Source organism: Perca flavescens, chromosome 24 (assembly GCF_004354835.1).
Source record: "Perca flavescens isolate YP-PL-M2 chromosome 24, PFLA_1.0, whole genome shotgun sequence".
NCBI classification, from domain to species: Eukaryota; Metazoa; Chordata; class Actinopteri; order Perciformes; family Percidae; genus Perca; species Perca flavescens.
This window is the reverse complement of record NC_041354.1, coordinates 14191512-14216499: the sequence shown is the minus strand read 5'-3', so window position 1 is coordinate 14216499 and position 24988 is coordinate 14191512. Positions and strand designations below refer to the sequence as shown.

The 24988-nt window shown below is 40.5% G+C and overlaps 2 protein-coding genes across 2 annotated transcripts in view; one reads left to right on the top strand and one right to left on the bottom strand.

The window, feature by feature from the left end:
• The first annotated feature begins 43 nt into the window (after positions 1–43).
• Positions 44–21306, top strand: LOC114550838 (ubiquitin-protein ligase E3A). Its single transcript, XM_028571753.1, has 11 exons — positions 44–382; positions 1027–1071; positions 3710–4014; positions 4173–5425; positions 5536–5680; positions 6434–6639; positions 6838–7002; positions 13156–13311; positions 13410–13483; positions 14943–15086; positions 16846–21306. The coding sequence occupies exons 1-11, from the start codon at positions 306–308 to the stop codon at positions 16964–16966; spliced, it is 2691 nt and encodes an 896-aa protein (XP_028427554.1). The 5' UTR covers positions 44–305; the 3' UTR covers positions 16967–21306.
• Positions 21307–23068: 1762 nt separating this feature from the next.
• The window catches only part of LOC114550669 (cyclic nucleotide-gated cation channel alpha-3), a 30195-nt gene continuing 28275 nt past the window's right edge, over positions 23069–24988 (bottom strand). Inside the window, exons 8-10 of the mRNA XM_028571428.1 lie at positions 24721–24822; positions 24534–24640; positions 23069–24426 (exon numbers count right to left, since the gene is read on the bottom strand). Coding sequence (XP_028427229.1) covers positions 23069–24426; positions 24534–24640; positions 24721–24822 — 1567 coding nt within the window. The remainder of the gene's footprint in view (positions 24427–24533; positions 24641–24720; positions 24823–24988) is intronic.

The following is a 24988-nucleotide window of genomic DNA, read 5'->3' as shown; positions in this document are numbered from 1 at the left end:
TGAATCATGAATATGATGAGTCCAGATCCATTTAGCATTATGATCCGTTCCAGCAGGTCTTGTAGCTTGAACGCAGTGCATTGTGGGACGTGGGTTGATGGTGAAGTCAAGATGGCTGTGAACCTCAAGCAGAGGAAGGAGCCTGCTGTAGAAAGGCCGTGAATGAAGTTTTGAATAACAAATTCTTCGTCGCTGCCTGTTTAGACTTAAACCGTCGTGCTGTTGAAGTTGTAGTCAACCTGTGGAGGACTTGATACATTCACAGACAGCAACAAAATCACAAACAACTGAGGATAAAGTCTCGTATGAATTCCGACGAGAAGGAGGACTGTGAGTGTGCGCCACCACAGGCCGAGACTAGCCCCGCAGGAGGACCATATAGGTGGGGACGCCAACAGGAAAGAGTCGGGGATGCTGGAGATGCTAAGAGAAACACTGGAAGTGATAGCTAGCTAGATCTTGCTACTAGCTATGTGGAGCTTTGTTTGGTCAATATAATAAGGCAGAGTTCATGGGAGACATTGGTTGATTAAAAAGTGAAAATTGTTACTACTTTGGAAATGTTATATCTGCATGAATAATAGTTGAAATAAGGCCGGCGGGCTAGCTATTTCTTGCTATATTAGCTTGCTAAGGCAGCGTTATGATGTCCAGGTCCCTGTCATTTATCCTACTTGTTTAAGTTAGCCCTATTGCTCCTCTAAGATTGCAATGTATGATTTTGTTAAACGCTAATTTTGACAATCAATAACAGCGTATGGTTCTTAACCATGGCTACACATTTAGCAAAATACACTGATTGTGGCCCTAGGCTAACCTGGTTCTACAAGACACCGACTCTAATGTAATTTTCTCATACTAACTAAGGCACACGCAATTTTTAAATGAAAATATGTTCTAATATTGCCCCGGAGTCCCTAATGAAACCAACAGAGAGGCAACAGTATTTGTTTTAATTTTCATGTAAATGCAACGCAGCGTGACCTCTGCTGTAGTTCTGATCGTTATTGTCTGTTGTTTAATTAGAGAATACGAGGAGCCTGAAATAGAAAACCCAGAAGCAAGCCGAATGTAAGTGAAATTCATTTTATACTACACTAGTACATACGTGTATCTTTGAGCTTACTTAAGACCGTCCCTCCACACCAGCAGCTCAGACCACTATTGTTTTTGTCTGTTCTCACTTCTTGTTTTCTTTTCTTGCCGTCAAAGTCCCGTTAACTGTTTGTTACAACCATTTTATATGTACATCGTGAACCATAGTGATAGAACTTTGCAACAAACTAAGTGACGCTATCATGCTAAAATCAAAGAGGTCTTTGCTAATATATTCTTACAAGTTGATCCTGTTGCAGTGGTGTGCGTTAAGTAGCACTGAGCATTGTTTATTTCAAACCTCCTGTTGTCTTCGGGTCAAATTTGACCCATTTTCAAAAAGTTTATATATCCGAAATTTGGGTTTCTATCAACCAAATTGTCAAAACAAATAACGTGGATGGTTCCATACAACGCTCTTTACAAGTAAAATAAATGATCAGTTGACTACTTAATTGAATTAGGGTGTTTTATTCAATTTTATAGCATTTGGAAGAAAAAAAACTTTAAAAAGCGCAGAAAGAATTGACAAAGACATCTGAAAAAGTGACAAAAATGTCTGGCAAAGTGACAAAAACATAGAGAAGTGACACCAAAAAAAGCTGGGAAAGCTTCAAAAACATTGAGGAAAAGTGATAAAAGTATTAATTTGACCCAGAAAAAACATGCATGGTCGACAAGGGTTAAACAGTTTGAAGATCGTCTGAATTAAATTATTATTAAGGTGCACAGTACAGTTTAAAAAACAAATGGTCTTCATCAACAATGAACAAGACTGATAGATATGGTAGAAAACAGTACAAGGCTAGTGCTTGAGGTAGACCTTGAGTTGAAATTGTTTTGTCAAACTACTACTGACAAAGTCAAGAATGTACTTTTATGTTCAAATTTAAGAGCGCCAAACCAAAAATGTTTGGGGAAACTTTGTGTTTATGTTAATAAATTCATACCACCTGATATATCAATATTGGATTCATTTAACTCCAAAATTGACACTGGTATCAAACTCTCAGTCTCTATTACAGGAGTATTTAGTATAGTCTAAGAGGTCCAGTTGCAAAAAATTTCCTCCCAGTGTCCTAAAGCCTACCCCTACGTCTATCAAATAAAAAATCAACAACACACATTTCCATATCATTTCAACAGTGGTGGAAAGTTATTGAGTACATTTACTAAACTACTGTACTTAAGTACAATTTTGAGGTACTTTACTTTTTTATGCTACTTCACTAATTTTGGAAGCCAATATTGTATATTTTACTCCACTACAATTATATGACAACATTAGTTACTAGTTACTTTCCATTAGATTATTAATACTAAAAAAATGTAAATTGAATAAATGATGATCTTTTATTATTATTATTATTATTATTAGGGTTGGGCATCGTTTGGATTTTAACCATTCTGATTCCAATTCTTCCTTTCGATTCCAGTTCTTATCGATTCTCGATTCCGATTCTTTGAAGGGTGGAGTTGAAACGGGTCACATGCTTATTTCACAAATAAGAGGAAGGTTTTATTTTGATTCACTGGTGGTTTGCAGTTTGACAGGGATTTTTCAATGTAAAATAAAGCCGCACTAGAGCGCCACTTACTGTGCTCCATGGCTGCAACACAACAAGCACCTGGCCGCTACAGAAACCAAAACTTGCGCATGTTAAATTTGGAACCCATGATCAGATTTGAAACCAAATTCTCCAAACGATTCCAATAAAGAAATGATTTCAATGGAATCGTAATTTTTGAAACGAATCCAAGTAGGAATCGGTTCTCGATGCTCAACCCTAATTATTATGGTACTTTTAAGCTACCCGACAGTACAAAATAATTAAAATTACCTTCACCTTTACCAGCTGCAACATTAGAGTGCTGCACAACTTGTATGGAAAACAAATAGCTATATAATATAAATATAATATAAATTAGTTCTAGCACATTGAATTTAAGCCTGTATTTCAGGTAAAAGAAAAATAGACAGAATCGTTTGCTGCTGTTCTCTCTAGCGAACTGTATACACACGGTAAATGATCTATTTGATTAGCTCAATTAAGTGAAGCTATTGCCTTATTAATTAATATTTAATTATTAATTAATTAATTAATTAATAATTAACAGGATTGTCGCACCCGCGGTCTGCCATTTGGTGATGCCCACTCTATTCAATACAGCTGTATGCTGCAGTTGTGTCATATAGTGAGAATGGAATTATGAGTTTTTGACTTTTAAATAATGTTCGCGTCAACGGTGTTGAAAAGAAAGAAGAAGAAAAAGCTCCAACATATTGAACTTGCCGTTTAATAATATGAAGAGAATAGGGAAGGCAAAGTATGGATGTCAGCCAAAGTCCATCATTCAAAAAAGATTTAACCAAAATGTAATGGATGTGGTGATATATTTATTAAGGCTCTGTATTTTATCACTCTCACAACTAAAACTGCAGTCATACAACTGTCTTGTTGTCAGATGAAAACTCAAATGATTCCTAAGTTTAAACATGGGAATCATTCTTTATACCAATCCATCCCATATTGTACCAACTGCTATTAATGATTCAAAAAAAAGTGGATCAACCCAGTACTTATAACCTTTTGTGCCTTACCTCTGAATGCAGGAAGCGAGCAGCTGCCAAACATCTAATAGAGCGCTATTACCACCAGTTAACTGAGGGCTGTGGGAATGAGTCGTGCTCCAACTCCTGGTGTGCCTCATCAGTCGGCTTCAACCGCATGGATAACAACGCAGCGGCGGTCAAAGCCTTGGAGCTCTACAAGGTCAACGCTAAGCTATGTGACCCCCACCCCTCAAAGAAAGGCACTGCCTCAACCTACCTAGAGAGCAGTGCTCACAGCAACTCAGCCTGCGGCAACAGGAAGTTGAACCATAAAGATGTCCACTCTGTACGGGACAATTTCAAAGGTGAGTTGATGCCAGACATTCAGGATTTACACACTGTTGATGAATAAAATAGAGCAGAATATGCTGTTACATTCATACAGCTTATGACAGTGGAGAGTTTAATGTTAGTTTTGTTTTCCTACAATTTTTAACCATGTAATATTTGATTCTGTATATAGATGTAAATTACCTGACCGAGGAGAAAGTGTATGAGATCTTGGACATCTGTGGAGAGAAAGAAGATTACTCGCCTCTGATCAGGGTAATAGGTAGGGTGTTCTCCAGTGCTGAGGGCCTGGTGCAGAGCTTCCGGAGGTCCAAATCTCACACTAAGGAGGAGCTCAAGTCCCTCCAAGGTAAGGATGAGGACAAGGATGAGGATGAGAAGGAGGCTGCTGCCTGTTCCGCTACAGCTATGGAGGAGGACTCCCCTGCCTCCTCTTCATCATCAAGGCTCGGAGAGGGCTCCTCAGGGGAAAATGATGTCCAAAAGCTGTCCCCTGATGAGGTGTCGGTGGACATTGAAGCAGTGCGGCGGGTCTACGAGCGCCTGCTCTCCAATGAGAAGATAGAAGCCGCCTTCCTGAATGCGCTGGTCTACCTCTCACCCAACGTAGAGTGTGATCTGACGTACCACAATGTGTACTCACGAGACCCAAACTACCTGAACCTGTTTGTTATAGTGATGGAAAACAGCAACCTCCACAGCCCAGAGTACCTGGAGATCGCCCTCCCGCAGTTCTGCAAGGCCATGAGCAAACTCCCACTGGCAGCTCAGGCCAAGCTGGCAAGCTTGTGGTCACACTACAGCGCAGGGCAGATTCGGCGCATGGTAGAGACCTTCCAGCAGCTCATTACCTACAAGGTGATCAGTAACGAGTTCAACAGCCGCAACCTGGTCAACGATGATGACGCAGTAGTGGCGGCCACCAAGTGCTTGAAGATCGTCTACTATGCAAACGTGCTGGGCGGCGACCTAGATGTAGAGCACAACGAGGATGAGGACGAGGAGCCCATCCCAGAGTCTAGTGAACTTACCCTGCAGGAGCTGCTGGGCGAGGAACGGCGGAACAAGAAGGGCCCTCGGGTGGACCCGGTGGAGACGGAGTTAGGGATCCGCACCAACGATTGCAGACGGCCACTCATTGTCTTTGAGGAGTTTGTCAATGAGCCTCTAAACGAGGTGCTGGAGATGGACAAGGACTACACTTTCTTTAAGGTTGAAACTGAAAACAAGTTCTCCTTTATGACCTGCCCCTTCATCCTGAATCCCGTCACCAAGAACCTGGGCCTTTACTACGACAACCGCATCCGCATGTACAGTGAGCGGCGTATAACTGTGCTCTACAGTTTGGTGCAAGGTCAGCAGCTCAATCCCTACCTGAGGCTCAAAGTGCGGCGAGACCACATCATTGATGACGCTCTGGTCAGGGTATGAGTGTGCCAGTTCAATATATCCAATTAATATTAAGGCCCCTTTCTAATACATTTAGTTTAGTACAAAAAACATTGCACTGATCTGTTTCTCTTGTGTCTCTGTAGCTTGAAATGATAGCAATGGAGAATCCTGCAGACTTGAAGAAGCAGCTGTATGTGGAGTTTGAAGGAGAGCAAGGCGTTGATGAAGGAGGTGTTTCCAAAGAGTTCTTCCAGCTGGTGGTGGAGGAGATCTTTAATCCAGATATTGGTAAGAAAATGCACAACAACTATATATATGTTTAAAAGTTAATAGTAAGGGGGGGAGGGGGACTACTCTCTACCACCACCAATGTGTAGCAAATACCTGGGTGATGCACGGCAGCCTTATAACGCCAGACGCTCACCACACATCAGCTTGTGCATCATCATCATCAGCATACATAGACATAAAGATAATTACAGACAATATATACAGCAGTTATGTTGAATGTTGACATGACCGACAACGTGTATGGAAAGTGTGTAAAGCAAGGCGTACATGTTTAGTGACCCTTAGTAGAGCGGTATAACAATTGTGGCAGAGACGATGATAATAATGAAGATAAATAGATAAACAGACAAATACAATTGAACAAAAATAGACCTGAATGATAATGGTAAGTAATTAAAATGATATAATTGAATATTGGTGTATCTACATCAGCACTATTGTTTGTCATATATAAAATATTAGTGTTCAAAAATATATGGTATGGTTAATATATAATTATATTAATGTTGTGAAATATTACTATATAATATTAAATAGATACTGTACTTTTAGATGCCATAGGCCTGGGTTTAAACAAGATTTTAAATGTGGCATCATCTACATAAGGCTACTGTTCGCAAATAATTGTAATTGTAATTAATCCTTCTTAAATTGCATTTAAAAAATAAAATATTTAAATCGATTAATTTCGTCTATACATTTTTTATATATGTATTAACACTTTTTCCATGTTATCTTTTCCTCCTGCAGGCATGTTCACATACGACGAGCGCACCAAACTGTTTTGGTTCAACTCGTCGTCACTCGAAAATGAGGGCCAGTACACTCTGATTGGCATCGTTCTTGGTCTGGCCATCTATAACAACTGTATTCTGGATGTCCACTTTCCTATGGTGGTCTACAGGAAGCTGATGGGCAAGAAAGGAACTTTCAGGGACTTGGCTGATGCCAACCCGGTAAGAGCTACCTCACCAAATGTTCTTATTGCTCTTTAGCTGCATAATTCATGTAGCTATGGAGCAAATCCATAGCTACAAACTTTTAACACCATGCCATTTTCATGCTGGAAGTTCACTTTTTTTGAACACCCATGTTTGTCACTTGTTAAGCAATGCTATATATGATATCCGACTGTGCTGAACTGTGTTGTAAAGGTTCTATACCAGAGTCTGAAGGAGCTGCTGGAGTATGAGGGCAGCGTGGAGGAGGACATGATGATCACTTTCCAGATTTCCCAGACAGACCTGTTTGGGAACCCACTCATGTATGATTTAAGGGAAAATGGGGACAAGATTCCAGTCACAAATGAAAACCGAAAGGTGAGCCAAACAGAAAACCATGAAGCATTTGCGAACTGTATTGAAAACTTTTTTTGAGAGCTAAAGCAGGGTTTTCGTCTGCATCTAAATGAACTCTGGTGCGGTTTGTATGGGTTGTGAAAATAAAGCATGCCAACCACAGGACTTTATGACCGTAGATATGGGAGTTGTGCAAGAATTCAAAAGCTGAACTACTAACTTCTAACTTTAACTTTGTTTGGCTCATTTTCTGTAACCAGTGTAGCATGAGTAACCTGATTCCGCCCGATGGATTGCTTCGCATTCGATCGGCATTTCCATCTGGGAACTTTCCGTTGGAGAACTTTTGGGAAGGGCGAAAATACTGGTTTGCTGATTGGATAAACCATCTGTCTATCACCTTTTGTTAGTGATAGACTGGCCAAATCAACCAATCAGATCAACGAAGCGTATGAAAATCCAACACAAGCCCCTGCTGCTGCAGGCAAAGCATAGCTCATTAGCTCAGCAAGCAAGCAACATGTTGGTAAAGGATACTTGCCTTTGTGTAACGAGAATTTACAAATAAAAGGCACCATTTCAGGGTCCCGGACCATATTCCAAAAGAAGGATCCAAGAGAAAAAAGCATTAGCGAGCAGCTAACAGAATTAGGGCTACCGCTGTCTGAAAATACTGGTTAGCTGATTGGATAAACAATCTTTACTTGACTTTACTCCAGTCAGGAGTAAAGTCAAGCATTATTATTTTTTTCTCCCTGTAAATTTGAGCCCTGGTAGTCCTTGTCATTGAAACGGCAGTGGCAGCAACAACAACAGCATGGTGGAGCAGCTGATTTGATCAGCGGTAGGGGAGCCAAAGACGTTACCAGCTGACTGTCATGCCAAATAATTTGTAAAGAGCAACAGCCAATGGGAATGCTCCAACTCGACTGACTTTATCACTCACGCCGATCCAATGCTGCAAATTATATTGAGGTCACTTAGCGACAGACTCGGCAACCGACTTTCGCATTTAGTTTGCATTCACACAGCCTGTGTCAGCTGCCAGACGGTACGGCAGAAACACAGGTTTTTCTATTGATTTTGAATGGGGGTAGTGCGGCGAGAAAAAGAGAAGTTGATACCAAGTCAACTTTTTGAGCAACGCAACCAGACGTCACGCTGTGGTGGCCAATCATGTAACCAGCGATCAGACTTGTCAGTCGGTTTTGAGGCGGTGTGAGAGTCCCATTCAGTAAACAGGAAACATCACTGCCTTTATCGCTGCCACAAGAAAGTTTTAAAACACTGTGAGGGTAATCTCACTTCCCTGCTTTATATGCAAATAAACACGTACATCATTGCCATTTGCATACAGGCTAGTTGTGTGTGTTTATAATGTCAGTTGTTAGTTTCACATTAATCAAGTTAAAAATGGAAAAAGCACTGCCCGCAGTCTGTCGATGTGCCGACTGTAGTCTATATAAAAGGGATGCCGACATAAGGAGATCTACTGATGGGCGGCGGGACCTGTGCAGGAGAGACAGACGTTTTTAAAAGTTTCTGTGTGTTCAGCTCTCAGTACGTTTGTAGCTTCTAACAGAATCTCTGTGGTTTGAAGTTTAGTTTATATTATACCTGCTTTATTTTACGTTTCATGTTCGCTAGGAGTCACGTTACGTTACTGCTGATGAAGACCCAACCTTTCCTGATTTTGCTGCTTCATAATAAAAGCATTAAAATACCAAAATAATGGGGGGGGGTGGGTGTTTATTGTGAGTTTATAAGTATTTTTATGCACTGCTGTTGCTTTGACCACTCATTTCACCCTCAACTCCATACAGCGCTGTGTAGCTCTGGTAATGCGAGACTAATAAATAACCGAAGGAGACAACATAATACGTATTGGTGAATTTGGGGACGTTTTATGAAACTAAAACTAGTTTTATTTTCAAGGCAACAGCACTGCAGAGAGCTCAAGACAGCCGGCAGCATGCAGGAACAAAAACACTGACACATCACTAACAGTATATGATAATAATATCCAAAACACACAATTCACTCTCAGTGGTTTATTTATTTAATAAAGGCCCGGACACACCGAGCCGATAACCGGCTGTTGGACTGCCTGGCGAGGTCGTGACTAAGTGACTATTTACATTGTAGATTCTCACTGAAGGCATCAAAACTATGAATGAACACGGGGAATTATGTACTTAACAAAAAAAGTGTGAAATAACTGAAAACCTGTCTTATATTCTAGTGCAGGGGTCGGCAACCTTAGGCACACGTGCCACCATGGACCTTAACCAATGGCATGCTGGCAGTATGTGTGCACGAGAGTTATTGATGTGTTGAAATCATGGTTGAAATGCTGAAGCACTCTCTCATCCGCATGCCAAATTACAACGTTCACAGTTGCGCGACCTCATAGATGCCGATACCGTGGGTGCTCCGGAGCTTGAGCACCCACGAAAAATACTGAGCACCCACGTGTGCCAGACTGCCAGTTCATTTTTACATTCCTTTAATATTAAACATTGCAGGTGGTGCTTAGTGGAGCGTCTGTCATAGTGTGATTGGTCATGTGGGTGGCATTGATTTATAATTTCCCACGAAGCTGATTAAACTTCTCATCCCCAATCCTATCTGTATCTGTGAGAAGTGGCGCTGTCCTGAGTTGAAAGATAGCCTACTTTACGGCTTTAGTATGGTATGTGTGTTTGTGTCGGCCACTGTCCATTTCCTAAGGTTCTGAAATGCAAACATTTTTGACTACTAAACATAAATGTTTCCATTTCCTAAGGTTCTGAAATGCAAACATTTTTGACTACTAAACATAAATCGGCGCCTGTGCACGAGGTAGTTTGACTCATATCTCTGACTGGGAACAATACAAAGAGGATTACCAACGGCTGCTGGGTACAGATGAACTAACTCTAGTCTTGTTACTGTAAGGAGGCTACATTAAACCTTCGTGAGTTAAAAGTCAATACTTATCAGTGCACTCACCTGTGTAGACCGGCATCAACATGTTGGAGGCGATATTTCAATCTGCTCTGTCTGCTCACTACACTCTTGTCCACCGCACTCTTGTTTTACGCAAACACAGCTCTACTCTGCAAATAACTAATTTTTACAAAACAAGCTAAAAGAAAAGCTGACGGTTTGTAGTCTATTTATCTTAGTTTGCAGGGAATCTTGAAATTTGGACAAATTCTTATAAACTTAAGCTGTCTGAAGAAACCATCCTCTCCACTGGAGCGGTAAATATGGATGCATTATAAGACCAAAACAAAAACATGTGGCTACTTAATATGCACGTGAATGACGCAATCGTTATGTTCGTGTTCTTCATTCTTGATGATGATGCTGGTTGTGTTATTATTTTGCCTCAGCATCGTTTCATTGAAAATGAGGCATACAGGACCTGCTTTTCAGTCCATTCATCATTAAAGCTGGGCTTTTCCATGTCAACTTTTCCTTCAAGCTCTTTGACAGTGATATTTTTGTCAGCCCATTTTCGACCAATCAGGACTGCATACTAAAACCATGTTTCAATAATAATAATAATAATAAAATACAATAATAATAATTACAAGGTCCTGATTATTACAGATTCCCTGAATATTACATTTTGATGTGATGTCATAAAAAAAATTAATGTTAACATGGCACACTAATAAACAAGAAATTTGAAAAGGGCACTTCATATCAAAAAGGTTGCCGACCCCTGTTCTAGTGTGTTTGGGGTCATTGTCCTGTTGAAAAATAAATGATGGTCCAACTAAATGCAAACCGGATGGGATGGCATGTTGCTGCAGGATGCTGTGGTAGCCATGCTGGTTCAGTATGCCTTTTTAATTTTGAATAAATCCTCAACAGTGTCACCAGCAAAGCACCCCCACACCATCACACCTCCTCCTCCATGCTTCACGGTGGGAACCAGGCATGTAGAATCCATCCGTTCACCTTTTCTGCGTCTCACAAAGACACAGCGGTTGGAACCAAAGATCTCAAATTTGGACTCATCAGACCAAAGCACAGATTTCCACTGGTCTAATGTCCATTTCTTGTGTTTCTTGACCCAAACAAATCTCTTCTGCTTGTTGCCTCTCCTTAGCAGTGGTTTCCTAGCAGCTATTTGACCATGAAGGCATGATTCGCCCAGTCTCCTCTTAACAGTTGTTTTAGAGATGTGTCTGATACTGCTGATGTGTCTCTAATCTGAGCTGCTGTTAACTTGCGATTTCTGAGGCTGGTGACTCGGATGAATTAATTTATCCTCAGCAGCAGAGGTGACTCTTGGTCTTCCTTTCCTGGGGCGGTCCTCATGTGAGCCAGTTTCGTTGTAGCGTTTGATGGTTTTTGCGACTGCACTTGGGGACACAGTCAAAGTTTTCGCAATTTTCAGGACTGACTGACCTTCATTTGTTAAAGTGATGATGGCCACTCGTTTCTCTTTACTTAGCTGATTGGTTCTTGCCATAATATGAATTCTAACCGTTGTCCAATAGGGCTGTCGGCTGTGTATCAACCTGACTTCTGCACAACACAACTGATGGTCCCAACCCCATTAATAAGGGAAAAAATTCCATTAATTAACCCTGACAAGGCACACCTGTGAAGTGAAAACCATTTCAGGTGACTACCTCATGAAGCTCATTGAGAGAACACCAAGGGTTTGCAGCACTATCAAAAAAGCAAAGGGTGGCTACTTTGAGGAATCTAAAATATAAGACGTTTTCAGTTATTTCACACTTTTTTGTTAATGACATAATTCCACATGTGTTCATTCATAGTTTTGATGCCTTCAGTGAGAATCTACAAAGTAAATAGTCATGAAAATAAAGGAAACTCATTGAATGAGAAGGTGTGTCCAAACTTTTGGCCTGTACTGTATAATCCACGGGGCGGGCACTGCCGGAAGTCGTACTCTAATGACCCATCTGATTGGTAGAGTGCTAACCCGGAAACGGGGAGCGGAAAGAGCGTGAGTAGAGTCTCTCAAAATATTACAAATCTTTTAAACTGACCTTTGTTGATCTGAAATGAAGACAGATTCAGCAACTGCATGGCCTTTTCGCTTGAAATGTTTTCAGAAACACGTTTGGGTGAACTAGTTTAGTACAATGTGAGATTGTATTCTGAACAAGCTGCCATGACAGTCTGTTTTTGAATTTCCGGAGAAACTAGACCCACGTGACGCGTTCGTCCAATCATCTGCCGGTTTTCATTTTTGGGGGAGACGATATAGATTAGCGCCGCCTGCTCTTATGGAGACGTATTACATCTCGTCGCTTTGGTGTGTTCCGAGGCTCTTTTTTTTTTTTAACTCGGGGAGACTGATGAGTTCATCTGCCGAGGGTCGGCCGTCTGGTCAGTGTGTCTGAAGCTTTAGGCTACTTTGAATGAGCACATCGTTCCATTTATAATTGAGTAGGTGGTCTTTAATGTGGACACAGGTCACATTCTCGTTCTCACTGCTATTAGATTGTGGACATTGTGCGACTCAAACCACCTTCAAATGTGGTTTTTGCGATCCGATCTCAATGCGTCCTGAGAGTTTTCACCAGTATTTAGATCTGTCCACTTGTGATCCAATCACTCAGTACGGATGTTAATGCCAGTTGAAAACTGAGTCAACAGGACATCAGACTAATGGGTCATTTAAGTAACACTCCCGCGGAAAATCACTGAATCGCTGTCCCCCGAGCTCTTTCTGTGGCCCAGCCAAAAATTACTACAAAATAGCTGTCCTTCGTAGTATTACGATACAAGATGCAACATTTCCCTCCGGTTTGTGGCTGCTTGTCATTATTTCTGACCTATGACATACAGTCAGGACTAATAATGCTTATTATCAATTATTTCTTGACAGACTTGACATGTTATAATATTCCCCTCAGTCACAGGGATTTTTTTTTCTGGTAAGGTGTTTTGCTGTTGGGTGTTTCAGTGCTGAGAAACATTTAATTCCATTCTCCTGCATTGTATGAGTGTGGCAAGAGATGTTTTAGTAGTCCATGGCTCATTTTTTAGGTCATTATAGCACACTGGTAGAGCCTGGTAACATGGTGTTGCTTCTCTGAAGGCTAGATACAACTAGGTGGGAAAATGTTCCCTTGAAAGCCAGAAGTACTCATCAGGTTTTTGACAAACAGTAACTGTTCCTGTTGATTTGCGTTTGTGCAGGAGTTTGTGGCTCAGTATGCAGAATACATGCTGAACAAAAGTGTGGAGAAGCAGTTCAAAGCTTTCAGGAGAGGCTTCCACATGGTCACCAACGAGTCTCCACTCAAATACCTGTTCAGACCAGAGGAAATCGAGCTCCTGATCTGTGGAAGCAGGGTGAGATTTGTCAGCAGACATTTGACTATGTTAGTAAGTCATTTAAATTTGCTTAAAAGCTTAATTTCCATGTTTTCTGTTTCTGTCATATACTGCAGAACCTGGACTTCCTAGCACTTGAAGAAACAACAGAGTATGATGGAGGTTACAACAGAGATTCTCGAATCATCAAGTAAGAAAGTGTGTGTGTTTGTTGGTACATGTGCACCAAAATTATGAATATGGTTGGAATCATAGACTGCAAAGATAAAGATGGACAACGTGTCTCCACTTCCTCCCACTGTACTGTAAGTGAAGCCCAAATATCCGGGATACAGACACTGCCATCTTGTAATTTTGGAGCCAGAGTTTGCGCAGTAAATTCCCGCTCATACACCTCCCAAGCAATTGTTGGTCAATAGGCTCAATCGAGATGAGCCAGGTCTGTGGACAATCTACCACCGGCGATCGCCGCCTAATGCATGTCGGATAGATTTGTATCCGACTTGATCCTGACTTGCTCAGACGTCATGCACACGTGGGCAACGATAAGCTCACGAGATTAAGGTGGCCACAGGTTTAAAACGCAGGCAGCGCAGCTCCTTTCAACCGACTGCAGGACCCAGGCGGACCCAGGCCATGATGGGAAACCCCTGGCTCTCAGCTGACTGGTTCAGAATTGACTCAACATGATGACGTTTTATAAAAACGTTTTATTGTTTTTGAATTGGTAGGGATTTTAATTGCTATTTGTCTAATTTAAAGGCCTATTCTGTACAGAACACATCTTGTGTGGCTGATATTTACGTCAAGAAGTCAGAGAGACTACATTTTCAGGTCAGATTACAGATCATCTACAGTCTGTCGGTTATTAACATCAGCAACAGATCGCATGTAGAGCATTTTGACATAATAAAAACAACTGGAGACTGTGTACAGGCTGATGGAAACGGCTGTAAACTGTTCGACTTGCCGTGGCTTTTTGTCACAGCCCACTGCTGCTGCCGCCTGCTGTCGTCCACTTTACAGGCAAGGCGCAGCTCATCTCGAACGAGCCTAATTACAGCTGTCGATCATGACTTTTCACCCTATTATGGCATTAAATAAGTAATAAAACCCAAACTTATCAGGGAAACGAACACTTGAAAATACATCAGCGAGAAAAGAACTACCTAAAACAGAAACTATCTTTTGAAAGTTTGGCCCATGTCACATCTACTAACATGGAGGGGGGTGGGATTTATGACCACTAGGGGGCTTCGAGATGTTTTGGCTTCACTTACACAGTCTATGCATCAACCCCTGGTTTAAATGCATACCCAATGTGCAAGACCCTATTGACCTGGAAACAGGTTCTCTGCTTCTTGCAGAGATGTGCAGGATAATTGTGGAAATAATGACGTTTGTTTACAGCTTTTATTAGTCAAATTTGAGGTATCACCCTTTCTATTAGTTGATGTTTGGACCACAGTTAAGTAAACACTAGTGCTCTTAAAAGGTAAACTTTTAATACAAGTTAAAATGTACAACACATAACATCATGTCTTTGTTGTTTGATATGAGGATTTTTATTAATTCCATTGGATCCTTATATTTTTAAATGTTTTCACTGCACTCTTTTTGACTGTCGGGGATGCTTGTTTGCATTATAGGGAGTTTTGGGAAACGTTGCATTCGTTTGGTGAGGAGCAGAAGCGTTTCTTCCTGCAGTTCACCACCGGCACTGACAGAGCACCTGTGGGTGGGCTGGGCAAGCTGAAGATGATCATTGCCAAGAATGGCCCTGACACTGACAGGTGAACCACCTCTATCATTATGCTGCTCCTCGGCTCTTCCTGTAATGTACTCATGTCATGTCACACAGTTTTTATAAAGCGTTTGTGCAGACGGTTTTGTTAATTGAAGATTTACGACTTTCTGCTCCTTAAAGTGATTGATTTGAATTTTGAACCAACTGCGTAATTTTCTCGTCACTCTCTTCCAGAGATTTTAAAATCGTAATGTCCCTTGAATGTGTCAATCACTTCATTAAGTTTGAGTGAGCAAGTAAACCTGGTTGACCTGCTTGCTACACTATGCTTTACTTAAACAGTTAAATAGTAATCCGCAAGCTGTAAAAAAAAAAAGATCCTGCTTTTCTTTTTTCTGGGGCCCTCTGTGGAATCACTTCACTGTGCCAACAGTGTTCACTTTGAATTGAATGAGGATGCTGTGCTTTTTTTAAAGGCTTTAGTGTGTAACCTTTTGATATTAATGAACGTCCGTTACATTCAAGCCATTGCCAAATGAGTTGCTACAAAGCTAATTAAGACTATCAGCTCCACAAAACACTCTCAGTATTCTCAGTATGACTATGTTTAGATGATTGTGATGTCCGGTGACCCACAGTCCATCGTTTTTATTTTTTAATCCTCCGTGTCCTCCTTGGCTACTAGCAACTGCGTGGAGGAAGGGTGGGGGCACGTGCGTGATCACGTAAGGTTTGTATCATGTGGATGCGCCGACAGTTTTGTTGTCATTACTTAGAATTCCTCATGGGGCGACAGAAACTACGCACTATAGCTTTAACACCTCAAGTCTTGAAATCCATCAGAGTCTGAGGTGTGGCACACATACAGAGTGGTGCTACTAACAGATGTACAACACTTTTTGATAAAGTATAAATGAGACCAAAGTGTACAACCAGTTGGGTGAAAATCCTCTGGTGGCCCTGCTGTACAGACAAATTTCAGAGGCAAGGCCACTTGGCTTTGGGTGTGGTCAATTGTTTCAGGGCACAAATGCCAGGGCAGCAAGGCCAACAAATAAAACAATGATTTTAGGTCCACGGAAATAATTAATTTTAACTTATGGGTGTATTAAGGATAATTTAATTTTTTAATATGTAGTATAACTACATCTGATAAAATTATCAATAACAAAATAATGTACTGTATTGATATTTATAGCTACACAGTGTTCTGTGTAATGTCAATTTAAGGCAAATTTATAAACATTATTTTAAATGATTTATGACATATGATTTTATTGATATTTGAGCATTATCTCCCTGTTAATGATCATTTAATTTGATCCTGAATTGTGAAGCACTTTGTAAAGTCAGTTTCAAAATATATTAAATCACTATCAATTTACTATGAATGAATCATTGATCATCCTTCTGACGTTTCATAATAATGATTGTTAAGATGTTACCGCGATGGTGGTTTTCAGAAACATGATGAATTAGTGGTATGGTTGCTATAAATAGACACGGCTATGCGTAATGACAGCTGCTCTGGCACGGTTGGAGAACCTCACCGATGCAACACAGTCTTGAGAAACTGCACATTCTTCCCCATATTTGTCATTGACAGGTCTGATGAGTGGTGGAGCGGGCACAAGTATCGATATGCAAACAGAGTTTAAGGCCGTTTCTATGTCTATTCACGGCGACCTGCGGGAGTGGAAATGAGGCTTGTGTGTGCGCCTAGCTCCACAATGATTACGATTTATAAAACGGAACCAGGCATACGCGCGGCTTTATAAATGTTGTACAATGTTTTGTCTTGGCAGGTTACCGACGTCTCACACTTGCTTTAATGTGCTGCTGCTGCCCGAGTACAGCACCAAGGAGAAGCTGAGGGAGAGACTGCTGAAAGCCATCACCTATGCCAAAGGGTTTGGCATGCTCTGAGCCCCTGCTCCAAACACACAGCAAAACGGACTCCTTCTCAGAAAGCCCATCAAACCCTGCTCTGCCCTTCCTTTATCAAAAGGTGACAAAAGACAGACCAGAGTATGTTTTGAGGAAAAGCAAATCAATAATGAAAGAGGAGAAATGGTTCCAATAGAGCGCTCCAGTAGTTCTTCTACTGTGCCTGCATCATCCCACATCAGTCAGTGTAAGCACAGAGACCTCCTGATCAAAATACCCACCCCCACATCCACATTATGTGAATGTGCAGCAGCCTCCCCATTTTTTTTTTCTTTGTACAGAGAGAATCATTTCCTTATTATTTATTTTAAGGTTAAAATGGGTTATTTTTCATGCCTGCCTGTTGTGATAGCTTCCTTACCTGGGAAAGGGGGAGGGTTATTATTAAACTGTAAATTTGGGACGATGCATTAACAAGTCAATATCAACCCCATTGAAAGAAAAAAAAATGTGTTAAAGTAGACCTGACCTTGTTCATAGACAATTGACAGAGATAATCTAGTTTTAGACTAGTCTTTACTACAAAATATTGTATTCCCAACAGAAGAAAGAGCTCTCGCTGACCATTCCACTCACAGCCATCGGCTATTGATTCTGTCTAGTCCAAAATGGCACATTATGAAATAGCTGTTTTTATTTTTTGGCCTTTTTTTCCTTGGGGGAGGGGTGGGGACACCGCAGGTTAGACTAAAATCTTGTCAGAGCTGTGTAAGTGCACTTAGACATTTTCAGAATGTTTGTTTTTTTGGCCACAGGTTGCCATGATTGTTTGAAGCATTTTATTTCCATGTCTTCCTGTGTTGACAATTCTAAATAAAAACAGTATTTATATATCAGTGCGGTTGGAACTACGGTACCGTATTGTGCACGTTTTGGAGGATGTACACATGTAGACCGGTCACTGATGATGTTCTCAGATCCAGGCATAGAACTCTTCTTGTGCCAACCTAGTCTCACACTGCAGAGTCTCTGTTCAATATAACTTCAATTTATCTGGAACTCCACATGTAGAGTCAAGAAAACAGTGTGTACATTGTCACTGGCAAAGCTTTGGTAGCTTGTGATCTTAAGTCCATTTGGCCTTAGTTTCAAGGTTGTGGTTACACCTGTCATTTTAATGCATCATGAATCTTCTGACAACACGACAAATGACCTGACAGGCCGACGTGTTTGTATTCACATTGCCATGCCAGATGGATGGCACTGTGATCGGACACTGGGCAAGTGAGGACAGTAGTCTAAGCACAATCTGAACAAACTAATTGTTGTGTAAAGCTGCAATCCAGGGTCAGTCAATACTGTAGCCACTGAGTCTCAGATAAGCCCCTGATATGTTCCTATCAGTCCTTCCTTTGCTGTTAGACCCACAATGGAAAATAATATCAGTGTAAATGTATGGTTTGATCTGATCTCTAACTGATATATGCTTATGAGAGATGGGAAAACATTTAAAGAAAATATTACATTATGTGAAATGTGCTTGTTCGCCATCTTATCCACCATTAAGTAGGGGATGAATTTAAATGTCCTCTCGTTTGCATCCAGTTGAGCGTATCTTAAAGACTGGAAGCAGGCAAAAAACAGTTAACCTAGTTCTGTAGAACAAACAAATCCACATTCTATAGCTGTCACATTGTATCTTTTAGTATAACATTATGTAGCAAGGCTAGGCCAACTGTGATCCCCTGCTCCCAGTCTTTGTTCAAAGCTATGATAAACATGTTCTGGACCTATGTACCGCTGTACTGAATGCACAGAGATGACATTGATATTCTCTGACTCTGGGGGAGACTGTACTGTGTGGACACATCACTGTGATCAGATTTACGTATATTTGGATTTGTCACATTCAATGAGAATGAAAACCGCGGTAACCACGGTCTTTTTTCCTGTTCAACATTAATTGGAATATCAACAGTGAAATCATCCTCCCACAGATCAGGCCAATTGTTTGATAGTTCTGTTTTTGTTCAGTTGAATAGGCTGTACCTGTAAAGAACTTGAGTAATGTCTGCATGGTGTTCTTGCACACAGACTATATACTGACACTGTCGATAGAGTACATAAGGGAAAAGCATCGCCAGCCACCCAAACGGGTTTAAGCGGTACAGTTTAACCAAATCAAACCACTTATTTGAAAATAAAATGGACTCACCTGAAATATAATTTTTAGCAGTTTGTTGCGTTTTGCTCACCCAGTAACTATGGTAAGTATGGTAGGTCACTGTGCATGTCCTTTTTAAAGGTGTTTATACATGTATACCCACATACATTACAGCCAATCTTTTTGCAAACCTTTGACATTTAAATTCTTTCTACCATTCTGTGCATCCAGTAAAATATGAAGATCAATTAGAGTTTTGAGAAGAGTAAACATCAAGTCTGCAATACTTTTTGTACAAGTTAATCATCATTCTAGGGCAGTGCAGTTTATCCTTTACAAGCCAGACTTCAATTAAGACAACACAGACTTGATGTTCATTTTGATAAGAGTACACAACTCGTGCACATTTCAAGAGTCTGCTTATAGAGTTTCATATTGGGCAGAAATGAATGTAAGTAATGGAGTGAAAAATTCATCCCAAAAACTCAAACTATAGCATACATTTGAACAGGGGAATCAAAAAATGTAAAGTATACACTAAAACATGACTAAAAATTTTATAAAATAAAATGTACCTTTTTTCTTTTACTTCCAAATAAGTGGTTGAGATGATTTGGGAAAAACTTGCCCTCTAGACGGCTGTAAAGCTCTCTTAACAGTGTCCCTTCAACTTAAGGTTTGCTATTAAATCGTATAGCATTTATATTAAAGTCCACTTACTAACCTTTCAACCACATCTCATAGTCCTCATCAGTAAATGAAGCTGGCTCAGGTGGACATGACCTACATATGGATCTTCAATTACGGGATACCAATTTGTCTTACATAGGAGGGAGATGGTAATGCCTGTCTCTGTTCCAAGATGGTTTTTGGCGTAGAATGTGAATGTCCTCCATGATCTTTATCCAACTATTTCGGTTTTATGTCAAGGACCTTTTAAGAGACTGAATGAACACCAGAAACGGGCAACATCAACTGTCTGCGAACAGACCAAAACCATTCACAGCATCCACTGGGAAGAGGTCAAAGGTCTTGGAGTCACTGGACAGCAGGAGAAAGATCAAGGACATTCACATCTGACACCACAGACCATATTTGAACAGAGACAGAGGTTACCAACTCTGCCCATATAAGACCACCTGTTATCAGGCGACCAAAGTTATTTTCTCTGGTCACATCACTACACCTTAGCCAGCTTGATAACAACTGAGCAAAATCAATGGATGGCCATTGATGAAAACCAAGAGATGTGGTTGAAAGCTCCCGAAAACTAGTGATTGGAGAGTAAAGATTTTTTGTTGAGCCAGATTATTATGTCTTTTATTTCAAAAACTGTTTTGATATATTCAAAGCCAGTCAAAATTGTTGCTGATGGTCACTGACAAGTTGTTCAGAGCAGATTGGTGTTCTTTGTGTTGTCATGGGCTATTCAGTAGTGGTTGTTGGTATGTATTGTCTTTGGAGATTGAATCTGCGACTTCTCACGCTGTCTAACTATGAGATTCCTGCTGTGCTGGTGATGTGTCTTTAAAAGGACAGTCTTCTTTTTTCTTATTTTTTTTCTTTAAACACTGCTCAATTTGTGAGTGCGATGGTGCCCACAACATACCACTAAACCACAGTGCTGAGACCACAGCAGTACACAACAACCCTGAGCCATTCCATCTGTTCCATTGCTCTTACTTTCTCATCGGACCTGGGCAAAATTATGTTGGAGAATACTTTTCATTGCTTGTTTTTAGCCTTTATTGAAGTTACTTTGGACAGTACATGGAGTCTCTGGAAATGTGGACAAACAGTGGACTGGGTTGAAAGTCACTACGGTATACTGTATGTTTGTGCGATTAACAACTTAGCTGGCATTGTTATACTGCAGTAACCTCGATCATGTGAAACTGTGTATGTTAAAACAAAGGTTAAGGATTACTTAGAACTGTTTTGAGCCCAGGTCTGGTTTTAGCTGTTTAACATTACTTTGTACCTCCGTTTTGTAATGCTGAAGATACTTACATGGACATGTGAAAGGGCTCTAAAGGCTTGTAAAGGTAAAAGGTGAAAGGTCAACCTGATTTTGGAAAGGGAAGCAGTTTTCATTCATTGGTTTGACTTAACAGTTCCATTCTAAAAGATACAAACTGATGAAAGTATTCAGTGCTGTGAAAACATGCTAAATAAAGATGACAGCTTTTTTCCAAGTTGTATTGCCTTATCCTGATTTGAGTCCACAAGTCCTTTGGTATCATGACAATGAATCTTACCCATGTTTAGCTGTTTATTGGTAATCCCAGTCAGTGTCGCTTAGGTACGGAATAACTTCTGTCATTAAACCTTGTCTACTCAATACACTCAAATATTTACATCACAAACATGAAATGTATGTCTTGCTAAGAAGCTAACCTTTAGAGTCTGAAGCCAAGCCAGCTGCTGGCTGTATATTGGTGCTTTGGGTTAAATGCTAGCATGAGACCAGCAATGTGCTAACAACAACATGTTGATATGTAGCAGGTAATGTTAACATATATTGCTAATTAGCAATAAACACAAGGTGCTGCTGATGGGAATGTTATTATTTTTGCAGGTATTCGGACATAAACAAATTTAAATTTTGAATTAGTGATGGCGCTAGATGACAAGTCCGGGGATCACTTGACTTATTACAATTCATCCTGAGGGGGGATATCTGTACCATATTTCCTATCAGTCCATCTAGTTGAGACATCTTAATCTGAACCAAAAGTGTCGACCTTCTGGTGGTGCTAGAGAAATGTAAGGAAAATGTAAAGGATTACTGTAGTCAGTAGGATTTATGCTCTGTGAACCACAAGTTACAGTCTGTATGAAGTTGTGTGCCAATCCATCCAAAAGATGTTGTGATATTAACACTGGATAAGTGAAAATCTGTGACCTGCTTCTGGCTCTAGATTAAAAGTCAAGGGATTACTAAAGTCATTACATTTCATTTTCAAATGCCACTGGATGTGAATAAAGTTTCGTTCCTGACCAGGGTGGCTGCTGTTATTGACACAAAGAAAAAAGCAAAGAAGTGCCAATTAAACCCTGTAAGTACAGGTATACTCCAAGACAAAAGCAGCATACAAAGGAATTAACCCTGTATTTGGCAATCTTCCAAAGATTTAATGATGCATTGTTTAGACCAACAGAGTTTCAGACAAATGGACATACTTACCAGCCACATACTGTATGATAACATTAGACTTCTCTTCTCCTATAGTAAAAGTCCCATAATGTTAAAAAAATGTACTTTCTAAATGGACTCATTGTTGGTCTGTTGCTGCTTCAGATGAAAATAGACACAGACTGACTTCAAATCAGTTTATTTGAAACAGTTTTTGAAAAACAGACCCAGGACACTACTTCTGGTAACTTTTAAAATCATGCTGCAAATATCACAAATAATAATGAAAAAGCATTGTACAGTATTTTGCTGTGTTTTTCACGTACTTGTTCAATTTTGGCCAGTGTGGGAGAAACTGCATTTTACTGAAGATCTAGGCAAATTGACAGTTGTGTTACGAATATATATCGGATTATTGAAATGACAGGTGCAATAGTGAGACAAATTTGAGTTCTGAGACCAAATTGGTACCTTATTTGTTGCCTTTTGTTACTCAGTGAAAAAAACTTTTTTTTGTAATTTAACCAATCAAGCCAGTAGAGCAAGTAAATTATCAGAGAACACATGTTTAAAGGTTGTAAACAGGACTCAGTTTTTTGACACTCAGTAGGGACACAATTCACTTACCCAGCCCTCTGAATATCTGTGTTTATGAGGATGGTAAACTTTCAAGGCAACCTTTCTATTTGACCATATATGGGGAACATAAATGGAGAAAGCCACTGTTTAGCTGCTGATCATATGCCATTTGGTGTGTACAAAAAGTCCTACAGAACAGATGACCTTTAACATATGTCCTGAACATTCCATAAGACTGGCAGTAGTAGTGCAAAGCCAAGATCTACTCATTGTCTACTCTGAGTGTTCGGACCTGGTTCGACATATTAGTGAGCCGTTGCTTGATTTTACGCTGGGAAGATTCATACTGGCTTGTCAGCTTTCGAAATTTAACCATCATGACATCCAAACTGGCTTCAATCTTGTTGACTTTTTCCTCCAAGTCTTTGGCGTCAGTAGCATTGACCAGTGCCTCATCAATGAGATTATCTTTCATCAGGATGGCCCTTCCCTTCTCCTCCAGCATATTTTTAGCATCAGGATACTCAGTGAGTGCCTCCATTAGATCATCTTTGGACAGTGCAAACAGATCAGAGTAGCCTACACTTCGGATGTTGGCTGTTCTTCGGTTTCCTGCCTTACTGCCCTTGATACCGAGGATGCTAATTTCTCCAAAGTATGCCCCATCACTTAGGACCACAAACTGGGTAACCCCATCATCTGCTACCACAGCCAGCTTACCTCCTTTGATTATGTACATTTCCCTGCCAATGTCCCCCTTCTTACAGATGTAGTCACCAGGACTGAAAACTTGAGGCTGAAGTTTAAGGACCAACTCAACAAGCAAACCTGCTTCACAGTCTTGAAATATGCGCACTTTACTTAGAGTCTCCAGATGTACATTGATGGCTATCTCAGCCTTTAGCTTGTCTGGCAGGTTCTTCAGCACCAGCTTCTCATCACAGGTTTTCTCCTCTGTCCACAGGTAGTCAAACCACTTCACCACCCTAACCTCCAGATCTTTGGTGACCTTCCGAAACTGCATGTATTGCTTTATAGAGTCAATCTTAGCCTGGAACTCTACACGTGCAACACTCATGTTGGAAATCATGGCCCCCACATTGCCTACAATTGTAGCAAAGATCAGAACCCCAGTGAGGAAGTCGGCTACCACAAAAAAGTATTCAATGTCTCGGACTGGGGGTGGTGTCTCACCGATAGTTGTCAGAGTAAGAGTGGACCAGTAAAAGCAGTAGATGTACTGCCTGGCCAGGCGAGAATACTCAGGTTTCTTTATGTCTGGATATACCCAGGTGTCTGAGCCAAAGCCAAGCGTCTTGGAGATGGCAAAGAAAAGGCAACCATTCCAGTGGATAATGATGATAATGTAAAGTACAAGATTAGCAATTCGAAAGATGTTGGGATAATTTGTTCGAGTTTCAGTCCGGTCAAAGAACTCAAAAAGACGGCCTAACCTAAAGAGACGGTTGAATCGCCACTCTGGGTTTTCAATTCCAATTATGAGAAATATAAAATCTGTGGGAATAATTGATATAATGTCAAATTTGAACTGGCGTGTCTTCATGTACTTTTCTTTCAGGACCTTCTCATCCTTTACAAGAAGACCTTGCTCCAGATAACCTGTTGACACATTTAGACACACATTAGAATTAGTAAGATTATTAGTATTATCATATACTCAACGCTCCTTTAATCTTCACGCATTCAGCCAAGTTCCTGGCACTGACCTGTCCTGGTTCTCACAAAGGTGTCAATGTAGTAGAGGACATCGGAAGAGTAATCCAAAACCATCCACAGCGTTGGATTTGAATGCTGCAGGTCATTAAAACAAGACCTAAAGGGAAGCAAAACCATGATAAAGACCTCTAAAAACAGTAAGGTTAAGAGGAAATCCTAAATGCCATGAATTCAGACCTGGCCACTAGGAACATAAGGTTGTAGAACACTGGGATGGATAATGTGCACAGCCAGTAATAGTATGTATCTGTGGCAGGGTCCATGATCCACACCTGCTTTCTGAATGAGAAAAGGGATTTTTAGTTTTGTTAAAAAGCAAGTTTATACTCAGCAAAATAAGGTACTAACAAAGTTAGTTAGTTGTTGGTACATTGTATCTTAATACTATCTATTTAAAATTGATAAATCAAGTAGAAAATTGCAGCCATAGAAAATTGTATGTAGT